The sequence below is a fragment of the Leptonotus elevatus genome, chromosome 8 (genome assembly GCF_054856555.1).
Source record: "Leptonotus elevatus isolate MCC_2025b chromosome 8, RoL_Lele_1.0, whole genome shotgun sequence".
Lineage (NCBI taxonomy): Eukaryota > Metazoa > Chordata > Actinopteri > Syngnathiformes > Syngnathidae > Leptonotus > Leptonotus elevatus.
In genome coordinates, this window is record NC_141246.1 from 1,661,976 (window position 1) to 1,683,545 (window position 21,570).

Genomic DNA, 21,570 nt, shown 5'->3' on the forward strand with positions numbered 1-21,570 from the left:
AAAAGTTGGTAACATTTTAAATTAAAAATGTTGCCTGTACAGTGAATGAAGATCTTGTAACGTTGACCGTATTGGTACCATTTAACGTTTGTGTGTCATTCTATTACATTTGCTGCTTTTGTGTGTGTGTGTGCGTGTGTGTGTATGTGTGTGTGTGTGTGTGTGGGGGGGGGGGTTATATCACATCATGGGGGACCATTTTCTGGGTGTTTACTATGATTGTGGGGACATTTTGGTGGTCCCCATGAGTCCAAACCACTTTTTGAGGGTCAAAACTTGGTTTTAGAGTTTAGGTTTGAATTGGGTTTTGGTTGGGGTTCGGGTAAGGGTAAGGAAACACATTATGTCAATGAGATGTCCCCACTAGAAATGTAAACCCAAATGTGTGTGTGTGTGTGTGTGTGTGTGTGTGTGTGTTCTGCTCTGTATTTACCAGAACAAAGATGTTGAGGGCTCCTTGCTTCAAGTTCTGATCCAATCGGGTCAGGGAGTTCTCCAGAGGGGCTGTCAGCATCCCAAAGTATGGGTCCTAAAAAAAAACATACACAACCTATAAGCACTGCTTCTTCCACGTGCGTGCGCGTGCGCGTGCGTGTGCGTGTTCACCCTAAATATGGCGCGGACATAATGAGTCATGAGGTAGTTGTTGATGTCCAGGGGCAAGGTCAGCTGTGGTTCAACCTGAACTTTGGGAGCCTGGACCAGCGCCAGGCAGTCCGAGTGCAACTCGGTGCCACCTGCAAACACACACACGCACACATGCATAAATGGCACATGTTTATTTATAGCGTTGTCCCGTGCACACCTGAAGCCGCCTGAAGCAGCGCCGCCAACTCAGCGGGGATGGGCAGCGTGCTCACGTTCACCACTTCGCGGTTGATGCGGTCCTGCACACACACACACACACGCACGCACACACACGTACAGTACATTTGTCTCAATTTGCGATCCTCCTCCTCCTCCTCCTCCTCCTCCTCCTCCTCCTCCTCCTCCTCCTCCTCCTCATCCTCACCTCCTCAGCCTTCCTCGCTGGCTGCAGCACCGTCTGACAACAAGACAACACAATGAAAAGTCAAATCATATCAATACTGTTTTGTTTCATGGCGGTTTCTTTGTTATTAGGCAGCAATTTACAGAAATCTTCTCGAGGACTTTCTATGGAACTTTGTATAACAGAGGGATATTGGCAAAGGGAAAATTCATTCGTTGACGGTGCAAATCTGGCTAAATTTAAAATTGCATATTTTATATATTTTATATTTTTGATATATTTTATATTTTTGATATATTTGATATATTTGATATATTTTATATATTTTATATATTTTATATTTTTTATATATTTTATATATTAATATATATATATAAAGTAAATTTATATAAAACATTTATTAATTTTTACCTGATTATTAATTTTTATATTTAGACTCTGGTAAGTTTTCAAGCCAAATAAGTCATTCATAATGTACATTATTAGAATCATACTTTTTTGTTGCATAGAAAGGAGTGAGGCTTTTTTTACAATGAAATAAACCCCCCCAATTATTATCGATATATTTTTTGATTTTTTTCTATTAAAAAATATAAATATTAATATATAAAAATAAAAATATTTATTTTATTGTAATTACTAAAATTAGCACCCAGATTATTATTTTTTTTTGTAATTTCTCAGCGAATCAACTTTTCCATTATTATAATTATTTCCTAAATATTACACACATACCCTCATGTAACGCTGCCGGTTGACGACGATCCTCATCGTGGCGCGTAACTTGACGAGGCATTTCCTCCTGCCGGCAAACTTCTTCCTGCGCGCGTTATTTCGGAAAACAAAACGACAACAAAAGTGAGCGCGAGTGGAGGCCGCTTTGGGTCCCAGAGAGCCGCTCGATCACCTGACAACGTAGCCTTTGCATCGGGCCTGCAGCAGCGTCATGCAGTGCCGGAAGTTGACAAAGTTCTTGCGTATGAAGTACATGCGCACGTATCTCTGCAGCGTGAGGGCGGCGATGTTGAGCACGCGGTCGCGCTTGCCCTCCAGCAGCTGGTGCAGATCCTCTTTCAGGAAGATCTGCGCGCACGCGCACACGCACGCACGCGCACACACAAGCAGTTAAATGCATCATCTTCCTATGTATGTGTGTGCGTGTGTGTTAGCGGACCTTAGTGACCCCCAGCTGGTAGGAGCCGACCTTAACGGGTCCCAGCTTTCGCAGCATGATGACGCAGTTTTCTCCATCGGCCATGGGCGGGTCCTTCAAGCAGAGCAGCGCTTTGTACCTGCACGTGCACATGCAATATATACATTGATGCAATATCAACGTTATGCTGTACGGTATCGGATGTGGTTTGGTTCAGTGCACTTTCGAGATGCTTGTGAAAGGCCATGCAGTGCATCTGGTCAGGATCCATATAAAGGTGGGAAAAAAAGGTACCTGCACTAACTTCTCTTTGATTCAAGGCAATTTAAGTTTAAGTCTTAATTTAATTTTTATTATTATTATTATTATTATTTTTTTTTTATAAATTTAAATTCCTAAAAACACATCCAAATGCTAAATCTATCACAGTCATATCGAACCACGCCCACCTCACTTCTCGTTCAATCATCTGACTGCGCACGAGCAGACTCGATTCACGAAGTTTGTGAGGGAAATCAAGCGGCAGCTGCAGCTCATGCATTTGAATATTTTTGCTTCAAATGAAAGTCAAACATTACGACGGTGTATTAGGGCCACGTATAATTATATCATTTTTTTTTTTAGAGCAGTGGGTAATATTCAGAGAAAAAAAACTCATATTTGTGCTACTTTATAAAGTGGCAAATTTGCAATTTTTTTCCTCACAATTTTTCCACTTTATAAAGTGGCAAATTTGCCATTTTTTTTTCTCACAAATTTGCCACTTTATAAAGTCACAAATTTGCAAGTTTATTTTTTTGCAAAAAACCTTGCAAATTTGCGACTTCATAAAGTGGCAAATTTGCAAGTTTATTTTCTCGCCCAAAAACTTCAGTTTTTTTCTCTCGCAAATTTGCCACTTTATTAGGTCGCAAATTTGCCACTTAAAAAAGTGGCAAATTTGCGAGTTTTTTCTCTGAATATTACACCCCTCGAATGTGCCATCATACAAACATGGAAGATATATGTAACACCATTTTTTTCCCAAAACCGAATGCCAATTGAAACTGGCTGCGCTTAATGAGCCGATTCTTGTCTGTTCCAAACATCCGGTCAGAAAATATCAGCTTAGCAGTTTATGTCAGACTGCTAATTTAATGGCACAGAAGCCACTTTTTGGGGCTCAGAAATGTGTAAAACTGACTCTGACGTGCTACCGACCCGCCTGCATACAAATACCTGGTTAGGAAGCTGTAAAAAGTCAACCTGACGGGAAAGCCCTCCTTGCGTATCCGGATGGTCTCCATGATTCCGGAGTAGCGCAGCTGCATGCACACCAGGTCCGAGTCAAACAGGACAGCTTCCTGAACCCGGCACAAAAAAAACACCACGTGAGCAGTTTTGACGCAGAAAACGTCACGCGGCGTTCTCGACGTTAGGTACCTTACGCTGGTTTGGCTTAATGCAGCGTACAAAATAAGGGCGGCACCTTGAAAAAGAAAGGATAGAATAAATGGAGAAAAAAAATGGAGCGACAGCAATTTCCCCGGTGTTATTTTCTACCTCTCCATCTTCTCCAGCAGCTCCTGCAAGCTGCTCTGGAACTTGCCGCTCACCGTGCCGGCCTGGAAGCGGCGAGCAGCGCCGCTGCGACGCGCGCTGGACCGACGCTGCGACACCAGCTCGGAATGTTTCAGGAAGAGATCAGACACCATCTGGTGAAACACACACACACACACGCACACACACACACGCACACACACACACAGGTAAGCAGTGAGGTAGACGACATGGAGACGGTTTCAAAATAGTCCAAGTCTGACTCCGTTTTTGCTGCGGATGAAAAGGTCTAGGACTTCTTGGCGGACCGTGTCAAAGTTCTTGTCCAGAAACTTGTTCACCTAAGACCCAAAAATATTAGAATTTTTTTAGCAATTGAACTAAACATTTATGACCTCCCAATTTAACTACTGTACTTAGAACTCACGATTTCTTTGACTAAGCAGCCATTAGCCACATTGTGACTTATGAGGTATATACGATACGATACGATACGATACGATACGATACGATACGATGCGATACGATACGATACGATACGATACACTTTTTTTATATGATATGACATCACATCTCACCACTTGGTCCCCAAAAGTTTACACGCACGCACATACACATACTCACCCACACACACACACACACACAAAAAAAAAAAAATATATATATATATATATATATATAAAAAAAAATAATAATTTAAAAAAAAAAGAGCAATGATGATGACATTTCCGAATGAACAATACTGAGCTCTTAGAAAAAAAAAAAGAAGAAAAAAAAAAAAAAGTTTATTTCCGAGTAACGGCAGTAAAAATTGCAAGCGATGGAAAAAGTACCTGGTAGGTAACTTTCCCGGCAAAGTGCTGGAGGGTGAACTCGGGCAGCGGCGTCTTTGGCTTGGCATACAGGGGGTCGTTGCCATGGTGATAATGGCACTTCTGCAGGAACGTGTGGTCTGTGGCCTAATTGACGCGAGAGCAGGTGGTCAGCGGACATGGGGGGTCCACTTTCCTTGGGGACATTTGGCAGCAAAAAAAAAAGGGGCTACCTGAGGGAAACCACACTGATCGTCGAGTATGCGTAGTATCCCATGAGGCTTTGCGGCAATGAGGTCCAGGCAGGCCCGGTTGCGGCTGAAGGGTTGCTGCTGCCACTCGATCTGCTCGCGCATGTACTCCTCCTATAGACGCAATCTTTGCTATGACAGTCAACCCATGGACATTTGAGACTTTTTTTTTTTTTCCTGTATAAAATGTCTAAAACTGTTGGCTTGTTTATTTTCACGCTGTCATTGAGAAGGCGTTGATGTGTATATCATAACTTTGGGAACCTAAAAATATCAATTACTACAGTGCTTTCCAAATGAGCCACTTTGACTTTTTTATACATTTTCAAAAAAAATCATATACAGTAAATGCTATTTATGAATTCATCGATTCACTTTTTTTTCCCTGCAGCATATTTGCGGGTTTTGTGCTTTTTCTGAAACTCCCGCAATTGCCATAATATGGTGACAAAATAGGAAATTAGTAATGGATGTCCAGGAAGTGTGTCAAGCTAAACAAGATTCGTTACAAAAATATGTTCTACACCCCTTCACTAGTCTAAACACAACACCCTAATTAATCTTGCATTTGTGGAAACTGAATTAAGCAGAAAAAGCCACCCTTTTTTATCCATCTCCGGGAGGGGGGGGGGGGCGGCCATTTTGCCACGTGCTGTCACCTGAAGATGATCACAGTTGCTCAGGCAACATCGTCCTGTTTTTATTTAGTCAACTTTGAGTTGACTAAAAATCTAGCATTTTAGTCTTTATTTTAGTCCGAGAAAACGTCATTTAGTTTCGCCTCGTTTTAGTCAACAAAAACTGTCAACATTTTAAATTTCTCTCATCTTTTTGGATGAAAAACAACTTGACACACAATTAAAGTATATCAACAAGTGGCTACTACGGCTCCATGCTACGAGCTAGTAAGTTAGCCAGAATTAGTTAGCGGTCAGATTAACATTATTGTTGGAACGTTATCGCCGTTGGGTAATGTGACGTTATAATTATACTTTATTATTATTATTTTTAACCTTACACCCTGATTCCACCTCCTGTCTGTCCTTTGTGTTTGTGCATGCTACACTCGCTAACTGCAGACATGACAAAGTCACAGTAACAGATTAGCAGAGGCAAGATTTGACAAAATCATATAATTTTTGTCTCGTTTTTGTTCATGAACTAAAATGTCCGTAAGATTTTAGTCCAGTTTTTATTAGGTGAAGTTTGTCGTCTTCATTAGTCGACAAAAATGCATACTGATTTAGTCCCACATATTGTTTATCAATGAGGGTTTTAGCCTAGTCTAGTCTCGTTGTACGTTTCATCATTATTCGCAAATGTGTTGAAAACGCTGACAAAAAAGAGCTTGTTGCAACGTGGCCCTGGTTGATCTCTTATACTCTGCTGCCACCTTCTGGCCGTTTTTGTAATTACTACCATTGGTTCACCTGTTCTCTGCAGTTCTAGAGGCTGCATCAAAAACACATTTTTTTTTATAAATACGTCTTTGGAACACTTAAAACATTTGGTTTTTTTTGTGTGCAATTTGCAGAAGTTCTTGGTATAGCGAACTTTCACCGAAATAAGTATAGAAAAGGTGACGTACAGAAAACAAAGTCTTCCCTGACCTGCTCCTGCTGGATGATGACTTTGTTAAAGAAGAACTGCAAAGTTTCGTTGGCGTAGTTGATGCACAGCTGCTCAAAACTGTTCAACTGCAGCTCCTACGGAGGTTTTTTTATTCAAAGTGAGGGGGTCGTCAACGTCAACCTTAGTTTGGAACTAATATAGGGCGAAAAAAAACGGGACCTCAAATCCATAAATGTCCAGTATGGAGATGGAGAGCGCCTCGTTGCGAGGGTACACGCGTCCGTTGACGCGCTCCGTCAGCCAGTTGAAGAGCAGCGAGTAGAGGATCTTGGCAACGGCGTCTCTACCAGACACGCACACACACACACAACAGGGTTGCTATGGAAACAAGAGGACCTGGTTCCTATGGAAACAAGAGGGCATCTGAAAAGATATGACCACCCCCCCCCCCCCCAATGTCTCCGAGCACCCCTGAAACCCCCCTTGTCTTTACATCCTATGTCCTTACTTGGCTCCCACAAAGATGGGAAGAGAATATCAAAGAGGTCTCTTAGCAAGAATTCAATTAAATTAACCCCAATTTTTTTTTTATAATTTATAATAATAATTATAATTTTTTATTAATTTTGAAAAGTTTTGTTACTAAAAAAAATAAATATTATGGAATATGAATTAAGCAGCCGTTTTGATCTATCTCATGGGGCGGCCATTTTGCCGACTGAAAACGACATGGGCTGAGCTTGCAAATGTCACATGACCAAACCCAAAAAAAAACAGGTGAGGCGTGATTGGTCGTTTTAATGTCATTTTCAAGTAAAATGGCAAAATGGCCGCCCTGTCAGATGGTTCGAAACGGGTAGGTTTTGCTACTTAATTCATATTCCACAAATATGAATCAGAAGGCCATGTTTAGACTATCGGGGGCACATAGAACATAATGTAGGGAAATATTTTGACGTTCCCTATAAAAAAAAAATTATGGAAGAGGATTAGGTGAGGAGAGAAAAAAAAGTTTGGCAGGATTCTCACATGATTCTCAGAATTCTCACTTTATTTAGAATTTAGAAAGTCAGCAAGTCAGAATTCTCACTTTGAAGTGAGAATTCTGAGAATAAAGTCAGAATCCGGCCAACCTTTTTTTTTTTTCTCTCTTCACTGGCCTTAATCCTCTTCCGTAATTTTTTTAATTACTTTATGTTAAAAAACAAAAACAAAAATGGTTTAAGGGCGAAGGGCCATACTTCTTATTTTTGTGACCGTATAACATCAGATCATTGTAAATACAAAAAAACCAAAAACGGTCTTAAACTGGGCGGCACGGTGGCTGACTGGTTAGCATGTCCGCCTCCCAGTGCAAAGGTTGTGAGATCAAGTCCGGGCTTCGGCCTTCCTGGGCGGAGTTTGCATGTTCTCCCCGTGCCTGCGTGGGTTTTCTCCGGGTACTCCGGTTTCCTCCCACATTCCAAAAATAATGCATGGCAGGTGAATTGGACACTCCAAATTGTCCATAGGTGCGATTGTGAGTGAGTATGGTTGTTCGTCTCTGTGTGCCCTGCGATTGGCTGGCAACCAGTTCAGGGTGTACCCCGCCTACTGCCCGAAGCCAGCTGGGATAGGCTCCAGCAACCCCCGCGCGACCCTTGTGAGGACAAGCGGTACAGAAAATGGATGGTCTTAAACTGACCTGGCATCCACGGCACTCTCCACTGTGAGCGGAGTGGATATCTTTTCCCTGACTGTGTCCTGCAAACGGAACACGCTGACCATCAAGCCTCGTTGTGTCGGCGGCGTGTCGTCGGGGTGTCGTCAGCGCTCACCATAACTTTGAAGGTGACGCACTTCTGCAGGCCGTCGGGCGACACCTGCAGCAGCTCGGCGACCACTCGGACCTCTTGAGTGCTCACCACCGACGACGCCTCCTGACCACCTCCAGCCTGCAGGGGGCATCATCAAGTGTTTAGCGCGGCAGTGTGTGTGTGTGTGTGTGGGGGGGGGGGTGGTGGCGGCATCTATCTATCTATCTATCAGCATTAGATGGCACTAAATTGTCCCTTTGAGGACCAAAATGTGGCCCCGGCGCATCCGTTTGCCCCCCACCCTGGTTTAGCGTCCATGTGTGACGTGTTGACCTGGTGCGACTGGAAGTAGACGTTGCCGAGATGTAGGACGGAAGACAGGAGCCGGTAGATGTCCTTTTGCTCCTCGGCGCTGAATCGCAGGATGTCCATGGCGTCCATCAGGCGCCGGAAATCCTCGCCGTCGTCCTTGCCTTCAATTTTGCAGTCCCCTCCCTGCGCTCACAGATATCACACGAGCCTCTTAAAAAAAAAAAGTCAGGTAAAAGAAGGGAACTAAAAATGTCGGCAGTCAGCCATGATGAAGGCTCGCATAGCAGAACGGCGTTCATCGCGTCGGTGCATTTACTTCAAACAGAGTGAAAGGTTACGCAAGCCACATTTACATTTGCGGCCATTAATCAGCGTCTGAAGAATGAATGTCACCTTGGCAAGTCATTTGTGAACCCTGAAACTGATTAGCTGCGCTCTGTGTGTGCGCGTGCGTGTGCGTGCGTGCGTGCGTGCGTGCGCACCTGATTGAGATAGTAGTAGGTCTCAGCATCCTGTAGATACAGCGAGCGCTTCTCATGCGGAGGAAGGCCCGCCAGCATCTCGTAGAAAATGTGGTAGTTTCTCTCGGATTTGGCCTGACCGATCCATGACGAGAAAAAAAAAGAAAGAACACAAGATAAAGGACAGTTAAGTGATAAATACAAACAGTATGTGCTTCTTGTACTGTATTAGTGGACAACTGTCATTTCACTTTTTATGCTAAGCTACATGCTAATTGAGTTTCATAATGCGTTTGTAGTTAAGTTAAAGTTAAAATCATTATTTAAATTTTTCATTTAAAATAATGATGGTAATAATAATAATTATATAATAATAATAATAATAATTATTATTATTATACATTATTGTTGTTGTTGTTATTATCAATATATAATACTAATTATTATTAGCATTATTTAAAAGTACTATTTAAAATCATTATTTAAATCTTGTATTTAAGATAACAATAATAATAATAAAATGATAATAATACACTATTATTGTTGTTATTATTATCATTACAATAACACTAATTATTATTATCATTATTATTATTATTATTATTTGTAATATTATGATCTTAAATACAAAATATAAATAATGATTTTAAAACAACACTAAGGAACTTTCAGTTTACGTTGATTATGGCGACGCCATATGGACAAAAGTGGTATTGTTACGTCTGAAGTAAGACCACATTTCCTATGAGGACAGGCGCATTGCATTGTTTTTGTTTTTTTTAGCTCACTCCAGCAAGTGAAATCCGGGCCAATGAAGATCCTTGACTGTCCTTTCATCCGGGCTAGCTTTTGACGTATGCCATAAAGCAGTCAGCACATTTGTAGTTTTTTTTGTGGCAGTGTTCCTACCATCCTCCTCAAAGTTGCTTAGTGCCAGTAAAAATGATACCGACCCCCTCAGGACATGGCAAAGGTACCATTCAACTCGTTTTAAGTCCATGTTTCATCAGAAGAGTTATGGAAGTATTTTATGAAGGTTGAAAACGTCCTTAGTGCTACTTTAGTAGTAATTTTAAATAATAATAATAATAATACACTATTATTGTTGTTATTATTATTATCATTATCCATCCATCCATCCATCCATTTTCTTAACCGCTTGTCCTCACAAGGGTTGCGGGGGTTGCTGGAGCCTATCCCAGCTGGCTTCGGGTGGTAGGAGGGGCACACCCCGAACTGGTTGCCAGCCAATTGCAGTATTATCATTATAATCATACTAATTATTATTATTATTATTATTATTGTTGTTGTTGTTAATAATAATGTGATTATCTTAAATACAACATTTAAATAAAACATTTTAACTAGTAATTTTAAATCATCACTAATTATAACTATCCTAGAAATTAAATGATTTCAAAAGAATGCATAGTAAAAAACAAATCCTAACCCAACAAATGAAATATATATAAAAAAAAATAGTATACGCTCCAAATCCAACTCCAGCTAGGAAAGAAGCTAAGAAGCTAGACACTTGAAAAGCTCGAACATTTGCAAATATTAAGTGGGCGATTGGGAAACCCCCACAAATGTTTCCACAAATAACAGAACAGGTTCCAAATAAAATGCGCTAATAAGTGAATCGGCAAATGCAGAACTGTGAATATGCGAGGGTCCACTGTAATAAAACAAAAAGCGAACAACAAAATTAAAATATTACAAATACTAACTAAAGGCCACTTTTCAGGTCAGATAAAGAACAATTTTAAATCAGACATCTGCATGGGAAATGTGGACAAATGCGTCTGAGTGATCTCAATCAGAACAGACATTGAGTAAGCGCGTGTGCGCGCGTGTGACGTCATCTTCGTCCTGCGGACGACAGACGCTCTTGATGGAGATGTTTTGATCATCATCAGGTTTAAAGGGACAGAAGCATCATGTTTGACACCTCACACTGGCTGACTCACGAATCTCCTCTTTCTCACACTCTGACTCACTTGTAAGAAGACACCATTTGTGTGCGTGTGCGTGTGCCTGCGTGTGTTTGTGTGTGTGTGTCCTAATTTACCTGAAAGACAATGCGAGACTTCTCCAACAGGTACTGAGACGTTATGGCACCGCTGATTACGCCCCTGGTTAATTAGGTTGAAGTGGACGCGCACGCACACGCACGCACGCACACACACACACGCACATAAACAAAAACACAGTTGAGAGTTAAGTAACAAGCCGTGCATGTGTAAATGTGTTCGTGCCTTCTTTTGTCACAGGTCAACTCATCACCTAAGTGTGTTAATGTGACATGTTACAAAGTTAGGAGTGTTCAATTCTCTGCATGTGTCGTATCGTTAACACGGTGGGCATTACTCATCATCTCATGATTATATAAAAAAAAAAACACACCACACCATAAAGGTCATGTTTACACACACAAAAAAAACGTTAGCCTAATGGCGTAAATGCCAAAGTCATTTTTAATTAATTCAATTTAGCAATGTGATTTCAAAAAATTGTGGAGTGTTTTATTTATTTATTTATTAAGGCAACTGGACTATTCTTGTTTCTTTATATATATATTTTTTTCACGTTTTCTGATAACATTCAAATGTAACTTAGGCAACTATGCTAATATGCTAATTATTTTTTTATTCAAAATGTCTCTTAATACGGAAATGTAAAAGTGAATGAAAGAATGTAAAAAAAAAAAAAAAGGTGTAATTCTGGGGGAAAATGGTAATTACTAGAATATGGAAAAATGTGGTCCAATTTTGACCATTTCTGCATTAATTCAGAAATTCTGTCGTGGAAAATGGAATTTGGGAAATATGGGGGAAAAATTTAAGGTAAACATTTGGAAGATGGAATGGTTTCAATAATATTTGAGTATGTCAAGAAATACAGCAGGATGAGTTTAATTGGGAAAATTCATTCCATGTCATTTTTTTTTGTTTTTTTGTGGAATTATGGGAAAAGTACTCCAATTACTCACTCCTCCATGCAGATCTGTGTGAATTTCCCAAAGCGTGATGAGTTGTCATTGCGCACCGTTTTGGCATTGCCAAAGGACTCCAATAGGGGCGTGGCTTCCAGGATCTAATGAATATGTAAATCCGCATGATCTTGGCAACCTCCTACAGGCTTCGACAACAATGCACTTGAATAGCTTACCTCTATCTGACGAGACACGGTCAGGGCAAAGGAAAGTGACAATGGAGTTAGCCTAAATATTTTGCTTATATACATGGCGTGCGTGGCTTTATTATGTAAAACAAAACAAAAATGGCAGATGCACCTGTTGCGTCACATTGCGCTTGTGATGTATGGCTGTCAGGTAACGCAAGATCAGTTTGGTGGCTTCCGTCTTCCCAGACCCGCTTTCTCCGCTGTAAACAAATCATTCCAAAAAGGATAAATGATATCAGTTAAAAGTTCTGGAACAAAAGGGATACAAACTTGGTACCTGATCACAATGCACTGGTTGTCTTTGGCATCCATCATGTTGGTGTAGGAGAGATTAGCCAGGGCAAAAAGATGACTGCAACACAGGCACACGTCTTTTGTCATACAGTAGCTCAATTGCTGTCGGTTAAAATATCCAATAACATATTACATTGATACCGCTAAGCTAGCAAAGCAGACTGTTTTACACGAGTCACCAAATTAGCAGGGTGGAGTTTTTATCATTAGCCACTAAGATAGTGTTAAATTATTAACATTGTTTTTCAGTTTCAATTTATATTTTAGCCGTTTTTGGAGTCATTTAGTTATAGCTGTGTAGCTCAATGAATAGCATGGTCTATTGTATTCTTATCTGTCTCACTCTCCTGAGAAAAGAAGGGAGTATAGCCTGGTACCGGTCTCAGTCGGAAGAGGGGAGGGACAGGCTGATGTATTATTGTTTTTCTCTAATCTGATTTATACCTATGGGAACTTGCTGAACTTGCTGAAGGGAACAGAAGGGGGGATTTTCTTGTATTCACTGAGTTGCAAATAAATGTACTGTGGGCTGATGGGAGGAGACTTTTCGTATTCACCCACTTTTCAATAAATAATGATGTGCAGAAGAAGGAGGGACACACACAATCTGAACAGAACACGGTTTGAGTGTCTTCATTGTGTGGCCAGAAGCTTCTGATACCTTTGCAAAGGGACTTCTTCACCAGAATCTCACCATTCAGTTAATTGAACACGCAAAGAGTAGAATACAAATATTCTCTACTCTAACAATAGCAAGATGGCCTGAAGTACAGAAGCACAGTTTAGCCACTTAGCTACAAAGGTGGATTCTTTCTACAATAGCCAGTAAAGTATCAGAGAGGGCTCTTTACGTACAATGCAACAGTAGCTATTATACTCGATAGCTGGAGTTTTTAGTAATATATTAAATTAGCTTCTAAAATAGCTTGGACTCTTATGTACAATATTATATTCTATTAGCTGGCATCGGCTGCTAAAAATAGTAGTGTGGATTAGTAATTCCAATAAAATATTACAGTAGCTGTCTCCTGATAAGGTAGGACTTAACTAGAGTATTAACCTAGTGACTTGACTAGCAGGTTGGACTTTTAAGTACAGTAATACTCTAATAACTAAAACAGCAGTGCAGACTCTTAGGTACAATACAGTATAGCCACAAATATAGAATTGTGGAATTTGAAGTATAGTATTACACGTGTTGCTAGTCAGGTGGAGTTTTTAGAAACACGTTACATTATCCTTAACAAACAACAAAATTTGGAGAAAACATACAGCACACAAAAGTGTCAGTGTTGGGCGCGCATAGCAAAATTCGGGTCTTACGGAGGGTTGTCGCCCAGGCCGTGACCCTCATACTGCAGTACCATGTCTGTGCCGTAAATGTTGAGCAGCTTGTAGGGGTTGACGGAGACCAGGATGCTGCCGATGTACGTCTTTTGGAAGAGAAAAAATCAAAGTGTTTTGTATGAGGATGTGTACATTTTGAGGTATTAAATGCACATGGGGACACTTACGTAAATGAGATCCTGGTCGTACCGTTTCTTGAGGTTCATCAGGACGGTGGTCTCATTCAGTTCACTGAAATTAAACAGCTAAGATCTTGACAATGCCATCAATGTGCATCCAGATATTAGACTTGTGGAGCTTACGGCAGCTGCGTCAAGTCCTCCATGCCCTCAGCCCAGCGCTTCACCCTGTGGCTGGTTGTCGGCATGCTTAGGATGGAGTAGATCTAAAAAAATAATGATGTGTAGTTAGCCTGAAAGATTTAGTCTTCATGGTCCAGAATGGAGATGATTCTCTGTGAAATACCTAGTACCTTGTCATACCAGCTCTGACCAGGAACCCTCTCTCGGACAGGAGTCCAGTCTGGATCCTGAAGCTCTCCATTCTCAACACTGGGCATGGGTAAATAGCCATCCAACACACCAGTATCTCTATACATGGACCACTTGGCCAGATGCTGGACCGTGCCGTGGGGTAAAACTCTCTCAGCGGCCCACACGTCCTCCCCTGTTTCACCACCACCTCTGACATTCCGAGCCCAGTGGCCTGAGTGCGGCCCATAGGGTGGGACTGCAGCGTAGCGGTTATCTTCGCCGTACAGTGCTGCTGGAGGCCTGTACGAAGCGTAGCGAAGCTGCTGGTTTTGGATGGCGTTGGCCAGGCTGGGATTGTGGAACCGTCTTGTCAGGAAGGAGCCGTCCGGCAGCCTGTGGGACAAATGTGACTTAAGTTATAACTTTCATAACGATATCACATGCCATGATTTACGTCTGTGGTTTTTATTCTTCCTGACCTGTGACGGATGCCACGTAGTTCATCGTTCTTCAGGGCAGAGGAGAGGTTTGGACTGTCGGGTTTTGGTGCCCCCGTGAACACTGAGTTTTGAGGGAGGTGAAAGCGATCGGTAGAACGGAGGGCCATGTTATTCCTTAGAGCAGCGGTGAGGTTTGGAGGCGCAGGCGGCTGACCAGGGATGACCAGGGAACCATCAGGTAGTTGATATGAAGCAGTCCGAATGCCTTGATTGGCAAGAGCCTACCAGGCGGTAAAAGCAAGAAACCATTTGAAAACTATACACCACCTGCAAAATTTTGAAAACAGAGTTACTAGGATTATGTACTTTTGACAAGTCGGGAGTGAGCGGTTTGCGCGGATCGATGATGATGGTTCCGTCAGGCAGGGTGTATGTGACACCCTTAAGGTAGGGGTTATGAAGGGCAGCAGTCAGGGTGGGACTCTTTGGTTTTCTTGGGTCAACAATCATGGTTCCATCGGGGAGGGTGAGGCTTGCCCCCTTCAAGGCCGGGTTATTGAGAGCCTGTTACGGAGAAGGTTGACAAATAGTTTCAGATAAGGTAAGTTTACAGCACTAAGGGAGACAAACTATTTGTTCACGTTGGTGCATTGCAATGAGGGGTTGATATCAAACCTTCAACAAGTCTGGCGAGATGGGCGTATTGGGGTCTCGAACTCCCTCTGGCAGGTTAAAAGAGGCATTCCTGAGGGCAGGGTTCTGAAGGGCATTGGCAAGACTTGGAGAGACGGGCTTCCGTGGGTCGATGATGATCGTGCCGTCGGGTAGCGTGTAAGATGCCGATTTCAGGTAAGGGTTCTGAAGTGCTGCTGTAAGGTTGGGGGATTTTGGTTTTTTCGGGTCAATGACGATGGTACCATCAGGCAGTGAGTAAGAAGCTTCACGTAAAGCGGGGTTCTTTAGGGCCTTAGCGAGGTCTGGGGAAACAGATTGCTGTATGCGAAGAGACGTTTTACCGGTCGTCAAAGGCAGAAACAATGTGTATTCAAATCATGATTCATAAATCATACATTACTTGGTTTTTAGGGTCTATAATTGTGCCATCAGGTAGAGTGTACGTAGCAGTCTTGAGATCCTGGTTCTGAAGCGCTCTCGCAAGGTTAGGAGACATCGGTTTCTGGGGAATTCGTGAGTCCTGCATGGTGCAGAATGGAAAGTGACATTCTACTTGGTGAGAACCACACAAAAATGCTTAAACGGGGTGCCCCCCAAAAATATTTGGTATTAAAAGTATTCTTTCTTTGATTGTCAATTACGCATATATTTTATCCACAAGTGCCACAGAAGATAACAATGTCTCACAATTCCAAAATAAATGTTCTGTAATGTAAAATCCATTGGTTCATGTTACAAATTATGTTTGAAAAATGGTGGAAACCAGTTTGAATATTTTTAAATGTGCAGGAATAAGCAGACTAGAACTAAGGGGAGGAGAGTAATGTATTATTTTATGACAAAATCGTCTTAGATTTTATGTTATTTTTGTAAGTAATTTAACTGATTAGACTTGTCTTTATCAATAAACAACTAAATAAAAATGTTATATATAAGTCATGGCCAGTCAAAGAGGAAGTATATATCTTGGGGACACGCTGTATATAGAGAAAAGCGGCTTTTAATACCCACCCTGATAACTGATCCATCAGGCAAAATGTATGAGGCTCCTCGGATTTGTTGGTTTTGCAAAGCTTGGGCGAGCTGCGGTGAGGAACGTGGTTCCACATAAGGTGACATTAAAGTTCCATCTGGCAGCCGATATGATGCCTGCATCAGCTGCGGATTGTGTATGGCACTCGCCAGCATTGGTGAAGAAGGTGGCGGTGGTCCGTAGGGGGATCGGCTGAGTTGCAAAGGAGTCTGGTAGGATGCGTGGCGGAGGTTTGTGTTCTGCTGCAGTGCGCTATGGAGCTTGGGGCTGACAGGCGCGTAAGGGTTTTGGCGCTGCATTATTGGGGATCTTAAAGATGCCATGCCCTGAAAGTCGGCACGGTTCTGCAAAGCATCATACAGCAGCGGTGCTGGGCCAGGCTCAGATATGTAATCGTACCCGGTAACATATGTCTGTCCATATGGCGAGTGGAGCTGTGGAGTGGGATAAGCAGTCATACCTCTGAGTGATTGACTATGTCTCATGGCTCCAGAAAGCCGTGGAGGTGAAGGCCCAGGCTGACCGTATGGGGACTGAGGTCTTTGAAGGGGAGAAACATAGGAGGCATCTCTCAGCGCCTGGTTTTGCAGCGCTCTGGAGACCATTGGCGAAGTAGAGGGCAGGGGCTGCTCATAAGGAGATAACGGCCTTGGTAGAGGAGAAGCATAGGATGCATCTCTCAGCGGCTGGTTTTGCAGCGCTCTCGACACCATCGGGGAGGAAGGGGCCATGGGCTGCTCATAAGGAGATAGTGGCCTTAGTAGAGGAGAAGCATAGGATACGTCTCTTACTGCCTGGTTTTGCAGGGCTCTAGACACCATCGGGGAGGAAGGGGCCATGGGCTGCTCATAAGGAGATAGTGGTCTCTGCAGAGGTGAAATGTAGGATGCGTCTCTTACCGCTTGATTCTGCAGTGCTCCGGCCAAAAGCGGAGAAGAGGGGATCACGGGTGACCCGCCGCGGGCCAAAAGGGAAAGGTAGGAGGCATCTTGAAGTGCTTGGTTTTGTATTGCAGCTGAGAGCAAAGGGGATGATGGAGGATACGGCTCTGCATATTGAGCTGCCGTTCTGTCCATGTCCACCATTGGGACGGCTTGAGGGCCAAAAGGGGAAGATAAAGAGGCCTGTCTGATAGAATGATTTTGTAAAGCGCTAGACAGCATCGGTGAAGCAGGTGTAGCAACTGGATCGGTGAAAGGATCCACGAATGGGGCCGAGCCGTACAGCTCCGGAGGAAGCAAGAGGGGGGTGGACATATGAGAATGTCGAGGAGAAAGGCGTGGGGATGCAGGATGCGAAATTTGCTTGAGCAAGGGCGAAGCAGGAGGCCTCCTCCTTAAGGAATTTTGGGCCACAAGTGGACGCCCGCGGGCCACAAGACGCGGTGGAAAACGACCAGACTCGCGCCTCATAAGGGGAGCACGGTGAATCATGTGAGGTGACTGAAAAGGAGAAGACTGATGAGAAGAGTCTATCGTAAGAACAGATGATCTATTGCTTCTTATAGAGGCGGTACGGAATGGACGCACATTCTGGGTGGGTGGGGGTACTGGACGCCCTCTAAGACCCATAGGTGAGGGTCTGACAGTTCCTAATGGAACATTTCCCCCCATTCTGGGTCTGGTTTGTGGTGTGGGATCCCTTATTAGCCGAGTCGAGCGACGGGAGAGAGTGGGGGACGTTAGTCGAGGCCCTTCGGGGGATAAACTTCTGTGAGATTGAGTGGGAGATTGTCTTCTGCTGAGTTGAGGAGAGAGGGCAGGAGATACAGGATCTGCAGAGGGCTGTCCAGTCAACCTTCTCCCTCCATACGGACTGCTGGCAAGAGCAGGTGTTGCGGGTGGATTTCGCATCCTTATTGAGGCACGTGGTGAAGAGGGAGGAGAACGCTGTATCATTGAGGTCCTCGGTGAAGGTGGAGGACTTTGCTGAATCATGGAAGCACGGGGTGAAAAGGATGGCGAGGTTACCCGAGCTGGTGGGGACTGAGGTCGCATTCTGGGACGAGTCAGGGGGGAGGCAACAGGAGAGGGCGGATGCGAGATCTGCCGTGAAATGACAGAGGGGGGTCTTTGGGCATTTATGGGTGAATGTGGGGAAGGGATTTGTCTTTGTGGCAGGGTTGATGAGGGTAGCATTGAGACCATAGGATTGGGGCGATGTGGTAACTGAGGTGAGGGGATTATCACAGAGCGTCGGGATGGACTCGGTGAGGATGGCATGCGATGGGCAGGAAGTGGGGACATACCTGCTTGCTTGATAATCATTGCACTTGGTGTGGGGATTGATGGAAGGCCATAACGCTGCTGGGATATTGTCTGTGGATGGGGTGATATTTGCATCTGTTCTTCCGGTGACATCATTGCATGGGGTATCGCCATGTGTGGCAACATCATGGGCTGCTGCAACATCATCTGCTCTCCTTGTGACATCATGGCTTGGGGAAACATCATTTGTGGTGACATCACTGGTTGCTGTGAGATTGCTACTTGCTCCTCTGGTGGCATCATTGATTGGGGAATAATAATTGAATGCGACATCCCTTGTTGTGGCGACATCCCTTGCTGCGGAAACATCCCTTGCTGTGGGGTTAACATGTGTTGTGGGGACATGGCCTGGTGCGGTAGTATTTGGGATATCATACTTTGATCCGCTAACAGTTGCTGCTGTGGTGACATTGCTGGCATTAGCTGCTGAGAGGACATCAGCATTTGCTCTTGCGGAGACATCATTTGCTGCTGTAACATAATGCCAGTTGAATGACCTGGTGCGAGGGGTATCTGGTCTTCATACTGGATATCGGACATGTCTTCAAATTCTGGGTCAGGTGGAAGATTAGGTGGAGGGGGAAGCGGTACTTCGAGGCGCTCTTTTCCAAAGAGGCGTACTTGAGGTCTGGGAACTCGGAATGTCTCGACGCCTTGAAGGCCCCCAGTATCGCCCCCATACTGATCCATCTGGTCTGCATACTGGTCCTCATACAGACCCTGTACATCCATCACTTGCCCTCCAGAGACCTGTTGGACTCCTGGCGGATAACCAACCATCTGATGAGAATTGTAGTCTTGGTAAGGCACACCCGCAACATCATGGTAGCTTGGTAGAGGTTCGCCTTGCGTTCCAAAAGCTGCTGCATGGACATTATTGTAATATGCTAGCCTGTCGTCATAATAACCAGCTTGCCCATTTTCGTCATAGTAAACCTGAGCCTGATGAAGCCCATACATTGGATCCTCACCCATTGACGTATAGTAGTCCACACCCACTTCATTGTACATTGGTATTGTTTGTTGTTGTTGTTGCTGGTAGCCATAGAACGCTGGTTCCTGATTGTCGTAGTACCCTTGGGCAACCAGATGGGGGTCATAGTAGGCTCCTGTGTCCTCGTCAAAAAGACCTTGCGCATAATATTCCACATTGGGGTCATAGATGCCATCATCTTCATAGTACCCCAAGTCCTGGTAGTCTGCCCCTGCTCCATCATCGTAATAACTATATGGATCTTGGTCACCGTAAGCGACTTCGTCACTAAAACCGCCATAGCCATTATCAAAGTGTCCGTAACCATTTTGATCGTAGTCATGGGGGTCTTCCCATTGCTCATAGCCCTGGTTGTGGTAGCCGTGGAGGTGGCTTCGGCGGCTGTGCCCACGCTGTCCCTCCAGGTAATGCTGTTCAGCGTGCCTTTGGATCTTGTTGAACACAAAACGGTTGTTCAGCCATTTGGCCGCCGCAGCAATCCGACCTAGAACTGTACTCCTGCCCTTGAGTCCACCAGTGGAGCCACCGTGACCGTTTTTCTTCCCAAACAAGCCCTTGAAGAAGCCTTTCTTTTCGGAAGACTTGCCGCCTGCGCCCAGTCGCAGCAGCATGTAGGTGCCCTTCTTCCCATTGTTTGCTGCGTTCTCCTTCGCCTGCTTTCTCTTCTTGCTGGCCTTGAACCTCATCATGAAGCGAGATGTGTTCTTCAGCATAGACTTGCGGCGCTTTTTCTTGGCCAGTCGGTTCCGTCTCTTGCCCAGGCCGAGGAACAAGCGTGAGGTGCTCTTGAGTTTCTTCCGGCTGTTTTTCCGCCGCTTGAAGCCGGAAAACTTCATGAACATACGGGACATGTTCTTCAGGCCTTTTTTGGGGATTTCCCGAATGGGAATTGGAGCTGCGTCCTCGCTCTTCTTCCCTTGCTTTTTTGTGGTATCGGCATCTGACCTCCCATTTTTATGGCGGTGGCCATCTTTGGATTTCTTTTTGGGTTCCTCCTCTTCGTACTCCTCGTCATCTTCATCATCTTCCTCCGAATCTTCCTCCGAATCTTCGCCACCTCTCCGTCTTCCCTTTGCCGCTGCCCTGCGTCCTCCTCGGCCCCGGCCTCCCCTGTAATCCTCCTCCTCTTCCTCATCTTCACTGAACTCCTCATCCTCTTCTTCGTCATCCAGGAGTTCATCCTCTTCCTCCTCCTCCTCTGATTCCACTTTCTTTCCCTTTCCTTTGTCTTTCCCTCCTTTCTTATCATCCTTTCCTTTCTTATCCTTTCCTTTCTTGTCATCTTTACCTCCTTTTTTATCATCCTTCCCTCCCTTCTTGTCATCTTTCACTCCTTTCTTGTCATCCTTGGCAGATTTCTTGTCCTCCTTCCCTCCTTTCTTGTCGTCTTTACCTTTCTTTTCTTCCTCTTTCTTTTTCTCGGGTTCAGCTTTCCCACCCTTCTTTTTGTCGTCCTTCTTGGGGTCTTTCTTGCCAGGCATTTTGCGACGAGTTATTTAGAGTGCACCACCATCACACCCCCCCCCCAAAATGCTGAAAGAGATTTAAACACAAACATCAGGTTGACTTTTAGCATGAAAAATAGGAGCTGATATGTTCAGAAGAGAGAAACAAAATTCTCCAGAGTCTGACCTTTAAGAGAGTTTAGATATGCCTTGGTGGATTTGTGCTGTGTGAGGGCACACCTGCCTTGCCAGAGCTCTACACTGCATGAACCTGGTCCCCATGAAGACTCCTGGAAGGACACGGATATGCAGACACTTTATAAGGATTTCAACAACCTTCAAAAGTCAATGTAAAAACAAAACGTGAAAATGTGACGTTCAGCAAAATGGCTACGATGTTTTGGGACACCTAAAGTATATACATTTAAACCAGGATAAAGTGTACGAGTTAAGAAAACATTGGTCATGGTATTGGTTCTTGAGTTAAGGGGGACAGGGTGAACAGCTGCTGATTTGCAATTAGACAGTG

General features: G+C 43.9%; 1 protein-coding gene across 1 annotated transcript in view; it reads right to left on the reverse strand.

Annotated features, from left to right (window-relative positions):
- Window positions 1-14,328, reverse strand: part of myo15ab (myosin XVAb) — a 44,901-nt gene extending 30,573 nt beyond the window's left edge. Inside the window, exons 1-27 of the mRNA XM_086082032.1 lie at window positions 14,187-14,328; window positions 14,017-14,099; window positions 13,882-13,945; window positions 13,691-13,800; window positions 12,351-12,425; window positions 12,183-12,273; window positions 11,880-11,983; window positions 10,959-11,022; window positions 8,909-9,022; window positions 8,448-8,609; window positions 8,132-8,252; window positions 8,003-8,090; window positions 6,538-6,661; window positions 6,357-6,452; window positions 4,729-4,860; window positions 4,517-4,642; window positions 3,947-4,024; window positions 3,687-3,838; window positions 3,567-3,612; window positions 3,363-3,487; window positions 2,166-2,283; window positions 1,899-2,074; window positions 1,727-1,811; window positions 1,013-1,045; window positions 806-887; window positions 607-737; window positions 434-529 (exon numbers count right to left, since the gene is read on the reverse strand). Of these exons, the coding sequence (XP_085938158.1) occupies window positions 434-529; window positions 607-737; window positions 806-887; window positions 1,013-1,045; window positions 1,727-1,811; window positions 1,899-2,074; window positions 2,166-2,283; window positions 3,363-3,487; window positions 3,567-3,612; window positions 3,687-3,838; window positions 3,947-4,024; window positions 4,517-4,642; window positions 4,729-4,860; window positions 6,357-6,452; window positions 6,538-6,661; window positions 8,003-8,090; window positions 8,132-8,252; window positions 8,448-8,609; window positions 8,909-9,022; window positions 10,959-11,022; window positions 11,880-11,983; window positions 12,183-12,273; window positions 12,351-12,425; window positions 13,691-13,800; window positions 13,882-13,945; window positions 14,017-14,099; window positions 14,187-14,312 (2,802 nt within the window). The 5' untranslated portion in view covers window positions 14,313-14,328. The remainder of the gene's footprint in view (window positions 1-433; window positions 530-606; window positions 738-805; window positions 888-1,012; window positions 1,046-1,726; window positions 1,812-1,898; window positions 2,075-2,165; window positions 2,284-3,362; window positions 3,488-3,566; window positions 3,613-3,686; window positions 3,839-3,946; window positions 4,025-4,516; window positions 4,643-4,728; window positions 4,861-6,356; window positions 6,453-6,537; window positions 6,662-8,002; window positions 8,091-8,131; window positions 8,253-8,447; window positions 8,610-8,908; window positions 9,023-10,958; window positions 11,023-11,879; window positions 11,984-12,182; window positions 12,274-12,350; window positions 12,426-13,690; window positions 13,801-13,881; window positions 13,946-14,016; window positions 14,100-14,186) is intronic.
- Between the last annotated feature and the right edge of the window lie 7,242 nt (window positions 14,329-21,570).